Source organism: Sarcophilus harrisii, chromosome 6, assembly GCF_902635505.1.
Source record: "Sarcophilus harrisii chromosome 6, mSarHar1.11, whole genome shotgun sequence".
NCBI classification, from domain to species: Eukaryota; Metazoa; Chordata; class Mammalia; order Dasyuromorphia; family Dasyuridae; genus Sarcophilus; species Sarcophilus harrisii.
The window spans coordinates 188,139,578-188,154,720 of record NC_045431.1 but is presented as its reverse complement, the minus strand read 5'-3'; the positions used below and the strand labels follow the sequence as shown (position 1 = coordinate 188,154,720).

Genomic DNA, 15,143 nt, shown 5'->3' with positions numbered 1-15,143 from the left:
GATGATTTAAAACAATCCTAACAATTTTATTTATATACAGGACTGACAAATATATTTTAATATTCTTAAGCAAAAAATTTTGGGGGGGAGCAAAGGGTATAAAACAACTACATCTTCTATGGGGTTACTGCTACCCTAGAAAAACAAATACTAAGAATGAAGGTTACATAAAAATACAATCTCTCTTCTCACTGCCTCAAATATTTCTAATCATTTGCTTCATAGTTCCTTCTAGCCCCCTATATTTTTAATTCATTATAACACAGATAAAAATGTGGACAAAATAATGTAAATTTTTATGAATTAAAATTATTGGTATTTATCATCAAATCTGCTCTTTTGATTTTATAAGATAAATTATTGCTTTTGTCGCCTCTGATAAACTTGAGTTAAGCAAAATTTTTCAAATCCTGCCTACCAACAGGTTTTTACTGATCGGCTTCTATTGAAACATTTTCCCACAATTCCTACCTGACACTGAAAAAACATTCCAAACACTCTGTTTTGCATGTTAGTTACCTTCAGGCCTTCTAAGACTGGGGCAGTATCAATCAGAGTCTCTGATTTCAATGGCACCTTGGTGAGCTCTGGCTCCAAATCTAGGGATGCAGGGATTGTTTTTCCCTGCCGAAGGACTTCTGGACCCAACTCAGCTTCTTTCTGAATTGAAGACCACACAGAAATCAAAAATAACTCCACAATAGTAGGTAGGACATTTTTAGGGTTATAGTCAATGAATCAATGAATCAGCTACAAGTTACATCATTTAAAGTTCCCATCTTAAATAAACATGATATAAACATTTAGATTTGCAAAATAGTCTTTAATTTACAAAAGAATCCTTGGATTCCTTTAGATAATGTATGAAAAATAAAGTTTCAATTAGAAAAATTCTACTTACATATAAAGTTTCAAAAGCACATATATAAAAGTAAGATAAATATGCAAAACAATTTTTAAAATTACTTTGCAAATTATGAAATCATGTTCCTATTTGGGTTGTGGGGAGATGGGGAAATGAGAAAGTAATGAGTAAAGAGGCTAAAAGAAGATCACATAAAATGACTATAATGGATATATAATTTATATGTAATTTTTACATTTACACTGAAACAAATTAATTTTCAATTACTCTTAGACAAACTTAGCTTAAAGATGCTGTTACCCATACTGCTTAAATTATGTGTTAACAGTGGACTGCATCTAATTAATATGTAAATTTAAACCTATATATTGGATTTAAAATGTAAACATATTTTTTAAAAAAATTTAAAACTTCACAGATATAGGATGAGAAGGCAAGTGTTGGACAGCAGTGTGTCAGGAAAAATCCAGGGTTTTAGTGGATTATAAATTCGATGAGTCAAAAATGTGACACCAAGTTGTGCTGCATACAATGCCCAAGATTAAAGAAGTAACAATCCCACTCCCTACTACCCTGATCATACTATATGTGGAGTTCTCATTTCATTGCTGAATAGCACCAAGAGAATATTAATAAGATGCAAAGCATTCAGAGAAAGGCAACAAAAGGCTGGCAATCATATGGAAGGATTCAATTTATTCTATTTGACCTTAGAGTTAAGAGCAATGGATAGAAATCATAAAGAGACAAGTTTAAGTCTTATGTCAGGAAATATTACAACTGAAGTTATCTGTAATAGTTAAACAGGCTGCTTTCCTTAGCAAAGCTCTTCAAGCAAACTGGTACCTGCTAGGTACATCAGAGCAGAGATTCCGCACACCCCCCTCCCTCAAGTAGGGACTGGAATATAAGTAGTCACCAACTAAGCTGATATCCCTTTCCAACTCTAAAAACCTGTGATTCTGTAAAGGCAGTTTTCAAGGTCAAAATATTTATCACTCCAGAAAAGGCAGGCTACACCTGATTACTTTCCTGTTCCATGGGAAATGTGATCCAAGGAAAAGGCAGCCTCTGTCTTAGGCTGCTGTTTTATGTCTAACTAACAGATGAGATAGTCCTTTCCCAACTTGGAATGGAAAGGGCACTAAGTAGGAGGAAAGGTTTATTACTTCTCTAAGGAAGTTAAATTCTAACATAAGGGTTAACTTTCTTTGGAAAATTGTAAAGTCCCCAAAACATAAAGTATGTGTGTGTACAAATAAACATGTATGTCTAGGTAGACATATGTATGTATGCCTATGTACAAAAATACTCATCTTCAAATGAAACAGAAATGAATTTTTAGAGTAGCTTACTATTTTGAATTATCATCACTGTTATCTGCCTCTCTCAGAAAAGACAGGTGCTATGGGCAATGAAAGAACAGTAAATGGACTGTTATATTACTAAATGAGACTGGGGACCAAGGTAAGGTCATTGTCATTGTCAATTTGTAATAGATAATACATGAAAGATAAAGTTTTATTTCCTGACTTTCTCCAGTAATGTTCAGAAGTTCTTAACTATAAACAGAGTAAGCATATGATAAGAACAATTCAGGGATTAAGATTAGGGGGATGGAAATAACACAGAGGTCACAAGTTGAGAGATTTTAGTAGGGTGATGGGACTAGTGAATCGTTAAAGTTTATGAGTTCATGAATGGCTACATAGACAAAGTCACAGCAAAGACAATGAAGAAGAAAAGCAAATGATCAAGATGTCAGATAGGTCACAATAAGGGACAAAAATTAAGATCAAGTAAAAACAAAATACCTTTTTGAACAAATGTTGTGGGAAGATTTGAGAGTGAGAAAGGAAAATAATGGAACTTATAAAAACTGCTGAAAATTTGGTTTCAAATACCACCATTTCCATTCATATTTTCCAAATATATATGAATGCAGAGAATTTATTTATATATTTAGAACAAAGAATCTCCACATTAAATAAATAGACACAAGTTAAAGATCTAAACACCCAAGAAAGCATAACCACTCCCATCATAGTTGCACATAGAAAACTACCTTTCCAGCTGCTTCCTCCTGCAGAACTTCTCGGGCCTTCTCAGCAGCTTCAGTCAGCCTCTCCTGCTCTTCTTTCTCTTTATTTTCCTGTCTAATGGCTGCTTCTTCCATCAGAGTGGCTTCCAGCTTAGCTTTATTGTCTACTTTCTCACCTTCAACCTCAGCAGCTTTGACTTTGGCTTCTTTGGCCTATTTAAAAAAAAAAAAAAATCCAAGACACTGTAATCTAGGTCCTAAAGGAAGTGGTGGCGCTTCTAAATAGTCTAAAAAGGATATTTGCAACTATTTAAGTTGGAGGAAACCTACCCTGCAACACCACATGCTAATGTTTAAAATTGCTACATTTTCTTTCCTTATGCAGCTATGCAAAGGAAATATCAAAATCCAGATGTATGAATTCTAAAGAATCAAAACCTTTCAAGGATATATCATAGAACATTTGATATTATTTCAGGCCTTTCTACACATAAAGATTACACAGAGGCAGTTAGGTGGTGCAATGGATAGAGTACCAGCCCTGAAGTCAGGAGGACCTGAGTTCAAATCTGGTCTCAGACACTTAACACTTCCCAGCTTGTGTGACCCTGGGCAAGTCACTTAATCCCAATTGCATCAATTAAAAAAAAAAAAAAACCCAGGATTGCAGAGGGGCAGAAAAGTGTCTGGCAATGATGCCCAATTTTTAGAAGCAACAACAAGGAAAAAAATCTATTTTGTATCTGATTTTCATTAACAAGGGTATTTAAGGAGTTGAAATATTAGGACTCCTATCAGGGGATGGGAGAGGGGAACCTAATCCCTCCAAAAATTTGTGACAGAAAAGAAGAACTCTGAATATACTCTAAAAAACACCAAAGACTTGAGAGGGAAATTTTTTCCAAAAGTTCAGAAAAAAGATAGAATCTGATCAACGGATTCTACAAGGGAAGTCAGCCCAAAAGGAATAGAACTAACTGAAAACAAAATTCTAAAGACATGAAGGGAAACAGTTTCAATGAAGAAGAAAATAGGAGATTTGTAAAAAGGGACAAATAATATACATACAACCAACCACATTGAATTTTAAAAAGAAATGTACAAAAGAAAAATCAGGCTAGTAACCAAGGATAAATATAAGAACACATCCTGAAGTATTAAGGAGTGTTAGGAGAGACTATCAAGGGAAGCTAAGGGCAACAAAATTGGTTGATTTTAGAGACTAGGGATGCAAGTTTTAAATTTTTTAAGTTATTTTGGGAAATTACAGTAACAAAGATACAGGACCTTTGCTTATGGTAGCCGGAATTATAACTGACAAAATCGAGACACCTGAATTGCTTAAATCTGATTTGGCATCTGTTTTTTCAGCCAGAAACAAATTGGCCTTGGTATTGGGGGAAAAAAAGACAAAAATGACCATAGGAAGATGACACGTACACAAGGCCTACTCCAGCAAACCAGTAAAGGACCGACCGTGTCAGGATCCACAGTGCCAAAACTTTGTGGTCAACCATGAAATCCTATTTTTCACCCTCAATAAATGATTAAATTCTACAGATCTTGCCCAGGGCTACAAACAATATAGTAGTAGCAATGGCCACTGTGGAATAACTACATCTATGTTAGTAATTGTTCGGGTATATGAGGTTGGGTCCACCAACCTGAGATCTAGTCCAAAAAAGAAGGAATAACTTAGCTAGCCAGTGAATGAATGACATATATATTTTCCAATGTTTTAGCACTGAGAGAAGTATCCCACTTTTTCCCTGTTCCTGTAGTCACACGAAGATCTTCAAAATAGAGATCATGAAAGTACAATATTAAGTCATTTTCCTTATCTCTCCAGTGGTAGAGATCTTTTGCCATCTTCATCTTTAACATGCCTGACTGGTGTAATGGGAAAATTACCAACCAATATTGGCGGTTGAAGACCCAATCAAGACCTGGCTTCCCAACAATTATTAAAGGTTCTTAGGGCAAACTATAACACTTCTAATATCTCAGTTTCTTCATCTGTAAAATGGGGATAAAAACAGTTGCACTCTTCTCCTTCACAGGACTATCATGAGAACAGCATTTGTAAATTCTGGAATGCTACAGAAATAATAACATTATGGGAAGTAACTTCTCCTATGTTTCTCTTCATCAGAGCTTTGCCCAAGGCCTAGCCCAGGTAACCCTTCCTTAGATGGTCCTTCTTTGATAAGCAACCCTCCAAGAAAGCTCTTTGCTACTAGTACCATTTTATTTTCACATATTCTATCTTGCAACTTCATAAAGCATTTCTCCTAGTAATATTATCTTATCAGTCAGATAGCAAGTCCCTTTAAACAGGACTTGGTTTAGACCTTTCTGCTTCCTTTGGCCTCACAGTTTTCCCAGAAAAGTGAAGCCCAAAAATGCCTGCTGCTATTTATAAGGAGAGGGTACTGCTGAGGAACAAGTTATTATTTGTATTGGGTTGGCTATCTGAAAGATGTCATCATAATGATGTAATGATTTATAGAAATTTCTATTTATAGAGTCAGGAAAAAAGACTAAAATTAAAATGTATTCTCTGTATTAAAAGAAAAACTGCATTCAAATATGCCATACTTACTGCACTCTCCGGAAGAGTTTGTAATGTTGTTTTGAGTTGGTCAGCTGGAGAAAGGGTATCAGGAAGATACATAGCTCTGGATAAGAGAAGTAACGAAGTAGGGATTTCTTGGTTCAGATGTAGGTCTAACCACTACAATTCAAAAGAGATAACAGATTTCATAAAATATGTTTTGTTTTTCAATTTTCTCCTATACATAATATACAAAGACACTCTAGTAAGATCCTATCAGATTCAGGATCAGATGAAATAACTTACTCAAGTTTTTTTTTTAATTTTTTACAGATCTCTCAGATACTTTTTTCGAAGATGCAGTATTATGTACTAGGCAAGGTGCTAGATTTTGGAATCAGCTTCAAACCCATCAATTATTCTCTATGTAAGGCAAATCATTTAAACCTTTCTGAGTAATGTTTCCTCATCTATTTAAAAGGAGGGAGTTGGATCAAATGATCTCTAAGGACCTTTATATCTCTAAATACATCAAACACTTGGAGAGAGCAATAATGTCCTCTTTCCACAAAAGTTTTTTGTTGGCAGAATAAGCACAGCCCCAAATTCTTTCAAAAGAAGATTTTATGACAATTTCAAGTTCTCACCTCTTCTGCTACTCTATTCTAGGCAAATTGTAGTTATCAATGTTTTTTCTTAAAAATAGAATCCAGAAATGGACTTAATATTCTAGATGAAATCTGATCACTGTAGAAGAGCAGAGAAGTTATCACATCATCTTCCTTACTCTATGTCTTTGAGAAAGGAAGTTCCCCAAACTATTTTTTAAGAGGCTACTCTACATTTCTCTGAAGTCTTGAGTTCATTAGTAGGAAATAGGAAAAGAAGGCTGTAACAGTCAAGAACTTGAGCTAGGATGGGTCTGGGATTTCTGCTCCTAAGCTGAAGAGCTACCAATGAAAAAGAGCAGTCTAGAAGCCATAAGTCTCCATGAGAGATGAAAGGAAAAGAACATTAGATTTGAAATGAAAGAGTCTTGAGTCCAGATCCCATCTTATCTCTTTAGTAGCCTTGAAACAATCTCTTTGAGTTGTTACACAGTGTTACCTGATACTATTCTTAGTGTATCTGTGAATGCAGACACATGCACAAACATCCACATCCATGACTGGCAAAAGAATACAGAGGAGATGGAAAGCCAGTCTAGAAGTCAAGATGTGAACCTCTTATATACATAGACTGGGAAAGTCATCCTCTTCTGATGTCCTAAGCAGCTCACTAAGGCTAAATTCACAGAGCACTTACAGATCTGTATTGATATTTAACAGTTCTGTGTATTTAGTTCATTTCTCATTTTCTCCAACAGATTGCCTGCTTAGTCATCACCTTCCCCTCTCTCAGCCTTCTGGTAATCTTTCTGGTATTGGTTCTCTATTCCTGTCCTGCTGCTTTCAAACATGCCCAAGTCTCTTTCATTCTTAAAACTATCTTCATTAGATCCTTTCATCTCCTCTAGTCAAAAAATAAAATAAAATCAATCTGAGAGATAAAGACCCTCAGGGTTTCTGGTCAAAACAAAAACGATTGCTTTGTATACTCACTCTCAGCCATCACAATCCAAACAATGGCTGAGGCTTGAACTGGGATCTAGTTTTGGCCACTTTTTTCCCCATATTCAAATATATACATGTATATCTTAAACTATATTAGACCTCTACATATACAGAATACATATGTACATAAACATAAACATTTAAGTTGCAAATAAATGAAGACTTAAACTAATTAGTACAGCAGCTAGAAATTCTACAGACTATTAGATAAAGTAATAGAATTCTAAAATGTGATGATTAACATTTTGCTGTCCTTCATTTATAGAGGAAGAGAGGGGAGGAGGAAAAGGAATAGAAAAAGGGGGAGAGGGTGAGAAGGATCTTTCTGATGTTAGACCCAGAATACTGTACGTTGCTCCAATTAAATGGAAACAAAATATCTATTTTCTAATTGATTTCCCAGTGATTACTGTAGATTTTAATTCATTTATATTTGGTCTCTGTTCCTCAATGGGCAACAAGACATTTATTGCAATGGTTTTGTTCATACAAAACCTTTTTAATTTAATATAATCAAAATTATCTATTTTGAATTTCATAATGTTCACTAACGTTTCTTTGGCCATAAATTACTTTCTTCTCCACAGATCAGAGAGATAGTCTTTCTCTTGTTCTCCATTTTATCACCCTTTATGTATAGAATATGAGCCTATTTCAACTTTATCTTGGGATAGGGTGTTAGGTGCTGGTCAGTGCCTAATTTCTACCATACTATTTTCCAGTTTTCCTAGCATTTTTTGTCAAATAGGAAGGTCTTATCCTAGAAGCTGGGGTCTTTTGGGTTTATCAAACACTAGATTACTACAAACATCATTAACTATTGTGTCTTGTGAACCTAATCTATTCCACTGATCCATTACTCTATTTCTTAATCAGTACCAAATGGTTTTGACAACTGCTGCTTTATAATATAGTTTTAAGTCTGGTTCATATAGGCCATTTTCTTTTGCATTTTTATTAATTCCCTTGAAATTCTTGACATTTTGTTCTTGAAGGTTATTAATTTAGATAGCATTATCAAATTTTTTATATTAGCTCCACCTACCCATAAGCACTTGGAATTCTTCCAATTGTTTACATCCAACTTTATTTGTGTGAAAAGTGTTTTGTAATTGTGTTCACATAGTTCCTGATTTTGTCTTGGCAAGTAGACTCCCAAATATTTTATATTATCTGTAGTTATTTTAAATGGGATTTCTCTATCTTTTACTACTGGAATTTGTTGATAACATACAGAAATGCCAATTATTTATGTGGGTTCATTTTACATCCTAAACTTTGTTGACATTATTTCTAGTAGTTTTTAGGTGACTCTCTAAGTATGCCATCATATAACTGCAAAGAGTGATAATTTTGTTTCCTCATTACCTACTCTAATTCCTTCAATTTCTTTGTTATTGCTAAATCTAACATTTCTAGTACAATACTGAATAGCAGTGTTGATAATAGGCAACATTGTTCCCCCCCCCACCCCCCTATCGATGTTAGTGGGGATAGTTTTAGTTTATCACTATTACATACAGTGCTTGGCTAAGGGTTTTAGACAGATGCTACTTATTTTAAGGAAAGCTTCATTTACTCCTCTGCTCTCTAGTTTTTTAACAGGAATGGGTATTGGAATAGCATGTTTATTTATTTTAAATTTTCAACATTGATCCTTGCAGAACCTTGCATTCCAAATTTCCCCCACTCCCTCCCCTAGATGGCAACTAATCCAATATATGTTAAACATGTTAAAAATAGATGTTAAATCCAATATATGTATATATATATATACATTTATATAATTATCTTGCTACACAAGAAAAAAAACCAGATCAAAAAGGAAAAAAATGAAAATGCTATGTTGTGATTCACACTCAGTTTCCACAGTCCTCTCTCTGTGTATAGATGGATCTCTTCAAGATCATTGGAACTGGCCTGATTTATCTCATTGTTGAAGAGAGCCACATCCATCAGAATTGATCATCATATAATATTGTTTCTCCAGGCCTCTCTGAAATCATCCTGCTGATTGTGTCTTATAGAACAATAATATTCCATAACATTCATATACTATAACTTATCCAGCCATTCTCCAACTGATGGGCATCCACTCAGTTTCCAGTTTTTTGCCACTGCAAAGAGGGCTGCCACAAGCATTTTTGTACACGTGTGTCCCTTTCCCTCCTTTGTGATATAAGCCCAGACCTAAAACTAAGTTACAAAGCAGCGGTCATCAAATAGAGTGTAATAGGTTAGGTTCACAAGACACAATAGTCAATGACTATAGAAATCCAGAGTTTGATAAATCCCCAAAATCTCAGTTTCTGGGATAAGACCTCTCTATTTGACAAAAACTGCTAGGAAATTAATATGGCAGAAACTAGGCATTGACCCATACTTAACACTATATACCAAGATAAGGTCAAAATGAATTCATGATTTAGACATAAAGAATGACATTTTAAGCAAATTAAAAGACCAAAAGATAGTTTACCTCTCAAATCTGTGGAGAAGGAAGGAATTTGTGGCCAAAGAAGAACTGAAGTTCATTACTGAACATAAAATAGGTAATTTTGATTATATTAAGTTAAACACTTTTTGTACAAACAAAACCAGTACAAACAAGATTAGAAGGGAAGCAATACACTGGGAAAAAATTTTCCCAAGGGTTCTGATAAAGGCCTTATTTCTAAAATATATAGAAAATTGACTCAAACTTGTAAGAATTCAAGACACTCTTCAACTGATAAAGTCAAAGGATATGAACTGACAATTTTCAAATGAAGAAATTGAAACCATTTCTAGCCATATGAAAAGATACTCTAAATCACTACTGTTCAGAGAAATGCAAATTAAGACAACTCTGAGGTATTACTACACACCTGTCAGATTGGCTAAGATGACAGGAAAAAATAATGATGAATGTTCAAGGGGATGTGGGAAAACTGGGACACTGATACATTGTTGGTGGAGTTGTGAACTGATCCAACCACTCTGGAGTGCAATTTGGAATTATCAAAGGGCTATCAAAATGTGCATTCCCTTTGATCCAGTAGTGTTTTTACATTTATTAAATAATATGCAGGGACCAAGCTGTTACCAAAGCCTAGACAGCCCACATTGGGGTTGAACCAAAATGATAAGTTTCCTACCAGTTGTAAGGATGGCTGGCCTACACACACACACACACACACACACACACACAAACACACACACAAAAGACTTTGTATTTCCTCTTTCATTTAGAGTCCGAAGAGAGAGAGGCCCCCATTTCAATTTGATCCTATATAACCTATAACCTATAACTGGTTTACTTAGGTGGTGATAATGAAACCAAGGTTTCTAATTTTCTTTCTCCAAACGATGATCTTTCTAGGGATTTCAAGGTGCTTTCAACATAACTCCATCTCCCTCCCTTGGGTGTATTTACATATCTAAAACATCAGGGAAACAGAATGAGGAATTCTTCAATGCTGACTTGTTGAGCTCAGGATACACTCACTGTTTTTTCCTCATGCCAATTGTCCCAACTTACCAGCCTTTCTGCAACAAGTAATCATCTCTGTCCTAAACGCACACTTTTCTTCTTTGACACTGTTTAACATTAGTACATTTATACAAATTGTTTGACATTGTAGTTCAATTCCCAACTTCTCACCATTGATAATTTCATGATTTATATCTCACAGATTCTTGATAATGTCCTGGTCTATATTAGGTAAATGATTACGGTAGTGTATGTAAGAAACATCAGTCAAGTAAGCTAAGTGATCTATCAAAGCCATCTGAACAAAAGATTGAACCAAATTTTTTGAGTCACTTCTGATTCTGAATTAGCCAGTCCCAGAAGTTATCTGAACTCCTTTGGTTAGTTTCTAAAACCCTATGCAGGTCTTTTACTGATGTTTGCAGTTATGATCTACAGGGAATACTAAAAGGGACTCAGACCATAGAATCACTCAAAGAAAAATCAGCATGTTAAGAAAATCACACAATCCATTACCTGCAAATAACCCCATAAAAAAATGTCCCAATCCCTATTTCTGAACTTATAAAACAGGGATAAAGCTTCTAGTCTAAGTCAAAAGATTATTTCACTCCTTTCCAGGAAAAATAAAGATCAATTCCAGATTATTTGGCAGTTTATTATGGTATGAAATATATAGATACTTTGCTTCTGCTTATTAGTACTCATTTAGAAGGCCCAAGATGAAAACAATTTCATTTTATTTATTAGCAATGCAGTCATATAGTAAGGCCAATTTGAGGTTCAGAAATTTTCTACTGATATGGTTCATTTTTGTTTCTTGTGGCCTAAAGACCAAAATTTTCATCATTGCTGAAATTGTATTCCAAGGAATCTTAAGTCATATGATGACAAAAGAAATTTTCAGGGGAAACTTGTAAATGCTAACAACATTATCCCTTTTAAAATATAAAATATATAACAAAAATAGTTTTCACAAGTGAATTTTTCAGGATAAAGTAGAAAAAACTGTTTTACATTCTAAATTTTCCTTTATTCCCCCCCTCCTTTACTTTATGCCCTCTGAATTCTGAGAACCAATTATGAGTTCCAAAATTAGTTTGAGAAGTGCTAAAATGGACAATGAAAATGCATCACTAAAACAGTGTGTTTCAAAGGAGCATCTCAAAACAGTAATTATTCCAATCCATTCTGCACCAGGCATAACTGATAGGTCTATAAAAAGTCACAAGGCTGAGAACAGCTATCAAGTCAAAATGCATTTGTGATTTTTCAGTCACTTTGGGACTCTCAAGAATAGCCCACACATTATCTACTACACCCACAATTTAATGTACATAAAATTTAGCAATTCCTCATTCTGTTATTTACCTGTTGAAGTTGTTCCCTGAGACGTTCCTCTGTAACTCCCAATGCCCTCATACCTCGTGCCCTACAAGCAGCCTGTAATTCCTTGACATTCAGAGTATCTACTCCTTCCTCAGCAATAAGCTGTAAAATAAAATGAAATCTGTCAGCCATATTATTCAATACTGTTTTAGACCATTTAAAATAACTAGACAGTATAATACCTGAGATATACCTGCCAAAACAGAAACTATAAAAAACATAAACATATACATTTTCATAAAAATAAAGTTATATCTAAATAATTGAAGACTTGGTTCATGAGTAGGTAAAATCAACATAAAAATTTTAATAACAATTTTACCTAGTTATTTATGTAATGCCATCCCAATTAAATTATTTAAAAATTATCTTCTTGAATTAAAAAATTATAATAACAAAGTACATTTGAAAGAACAAAAGGACAGAAAATGCAAAGAGATCAGGGGAAAAAAGTTCTAATGGGAGCAGATTTAATAGTATCAGACTTTATAAAGTATAAGGTAATTACAAGAAAATTAAATTTTCCTGTATAAATAAAACATATACAATTAAGAATAAAAGGAATGCAGAAAATTGGGGGGGAAAAACTTCATAAACAATCATTCAGAATTACATAAATAGATTACTAGTATAGTATAGTCATATATATATATTATATATATACACACACATATACATAGTATGTATGTATAAAATATACAGGTTCATAGATATCCATGTATAGATTATGTGTGTATGTGTCCATACTTAAAGATAGCTTTTTGGGGAAAGGGAGAATAAAGTAAAAAGTACAAAGCAAAGAATAAAAGAAAACCTTCAAGGAAGGAAAAAAAAGAAAAAAGTTGGACAGCTTTTTTGAAATGGAAATTTGTTTTATTTCGAATCCTGTCTTAAGATCTACTGTGTACATGACAATGTTTTGGGGTTTTTTCCTTTATTTTTAAGTTTAAAATAAATTTTAAAACTCTAAGAATTAAATAAAACATAATCATCTCAAAATCATGTTTTTTTTAATCACTAAAGGTTTTGTGAAGTCATGATTAATACAACAGATTAATAAGCTCTAATTTATAAACTAGTTCTCTCATATCAAGGTTTGTCCAAACCTTTTAAGAGACAGCAGCAAAACATAGTTCTACATTTTTTTACATGTTTAGTTAAAAGTATCAAAAACCTTCAGGAAGTGGGAAATAGAGAAAATAAGAGAATAAAATATGCAAAGAGAAAAATACAGAGAATACAGAGCCCAGGACTAATCACTGAGAAAGGTGATAAAAGCTGCATGATATACAGGAGACATAAGGGAAGCTGGCTGATAGAGAGGAATTACCAGAAAAGTAAGCAGACAAAGCAAGTGCACTACTCCGCTGTGGAAGCCAAAGAGATACAGACCCATAAATTTTAGGAATGAGACAAGAACTTGAAAAAATGAGCAAAGACCTTGAAAAAATGAACAGGGAAAAATTTAAATTCTAATGAGATGCACTCTAAATTGAATGGATCTCAAATATTCTACTTCTTAGAAGGCTAACTTTCTTCCCCAAATCATGGCGCAACCTAGAGTTGTTCTAAGAAGAATACATTGCAAAGCATTACAAAAATATAAACAAATATTAGTAGCAGCAGCCCACTGGGAAGGAAGTCCATATATATATATATATTTTTTATATGTACTGCCTTTTAGAATAAAATATCAACAACAAAAAAACAACAGTGGATAAGAGTTCTAGTTTTCCTATTTTCTTTTATTTAGATAATAGCCACTAGGGGCTGCTATCATGTCAAAATATTTAATGTTTGGAAAAAAAGATTTAAATAAAAATGCATGAAAAATTTAACTTACAGACTGATTTTATAGTTAAAAAGTTGAGTGTGGGTACACGTGTGGGTATCCACGAGTACATGGACACAATTCATCCACTTAAGCCTTTTTCTATTGGTAGGACCTGCTAGGCCTTGCATAGGCCTAGCTTGCTTCCATAAACATAATAGGCACAGAAGAAAACTGCAGTAGAAGGATTTTCCTTTCAAAATAGCAAATAAACATAAAAATAATAAAACTGCAAAAACAATGTAGCCCAATGATAGAAAGTAAAACCACTGAAAGATCCTTGACAAGTATGTAGGGAACATATTGACCTTTAGAAAAACACATGTTAACATTATTTCCCAATTACATCCTAATCTGGTTGACATCTTTGATCTAGACCAACTCCCCATAGTGACACAATTATGAATGAAACACCTATGAATAATGAATATTTATATAGTGCATTTCACTGTACAAAGCACTTTACATTGTCTCAAAGGATCCTGATAAAAGTCCTGTAAGGTGGGAAGTACAGGTATCACTACCCCTGTTTTTACAAATGAGGAACTGGAACCTGAAGGAAGTTGAATAATTGTCCACAGTCGTCATAATAGGTGCAAGCCCTAAAAGCAGAATCTAAGTTAATGTCCCCTAATCCTAAGCCCAGCATTCTACTTCTTCACACTTATTGTACTGTAAATTCAATAGCCACAATGGAGGAAAGTTTTAAGAATCCATTAGAACAAGTCTTTCAATACTGTGACATAACAGGACTATTGGGAAATTGTAACCTTTTTGGTAGTAACACTTTTCTGCTACTTTATAAAAGGGCAGGGGAGATTTTAGGGATGTTCATTTTCTAAATTTCAAGAAAGTTTAATGAAACATATAATGAGTTCAATAGGCCAAGCTCCAGCATTTTAAGGCAAGTCACAAGATCTTGGGTAGAAGGGCCCTTAAATATCATCTGAAAATGAACACAAGGTAATGAGAAGTGAAATGACTTGGACAAAGGCCACAAGCAGCACCCAAGCTCAGAACCTAGGGCCAGTGCCAATCTAGTAAAATCTAGAGACACTTTCTCAGAGTAAGGGCATAAATAAGATACAGAGAATTACAAAGGAAACCCATTTAATTGATAGTTATCAAGATATTAAAAAAAAAAAAATCAACAGTCTTAGGTTAAGAATCTCTGATGCAGAGAACTATTAATATGGAAACAATAGGAAAAAATAGGAGAAATTTTCTTAATTGATCATATAAAAATCTTTCCTTATGACTCTCTTTTAGGAGCTCCATTTCCAAAACAAAGATTTTTAGATTTAGAAAACTCAAGATATTTTACCTACACTCAAGAAACAATGAAGCCTGCACTGAGGCAGACAAAATAGAAAATGAG

General features: G+C 34.0%; 1 protein-coding gene across 3 annotated transcripts in view; it reads right to left on the bottom strand.

Annotated features, from left to right (window-relative positions):
* The window catches only part of LETM1 (leucine zipper and EF-hand containing transmembrane protein 1), an 85,744-nt gene that overhangs the window by 17,346 nt on the left and 53,255 nt on the right, over positions 1-15,143 (bottom strand). For all 3 annotated transcript variants that reach the window (XM_012552379.3, XM_031942469.1, XM_031942470.1), the window contains 4 exons: positions 11,917-12,036; positions 5,509-5,640; positions 2,931-3,119; positions 520-660 (listed from right to left, as the gene is read on the bottom strand). In XM_012552379.3, coding sequence (XP_012407833.1) covers positions 520-660; positions 2,931-3,119; positions 5,509-5,640; positions 11,917-12,036 — 582 coding nt within the window. The remainder of the gene's footprint in view (positions 1-519; positions 661-2,930; positions 3,120-5,508; positions 5,641-11,916; positions 12,037-15,143) is intronic.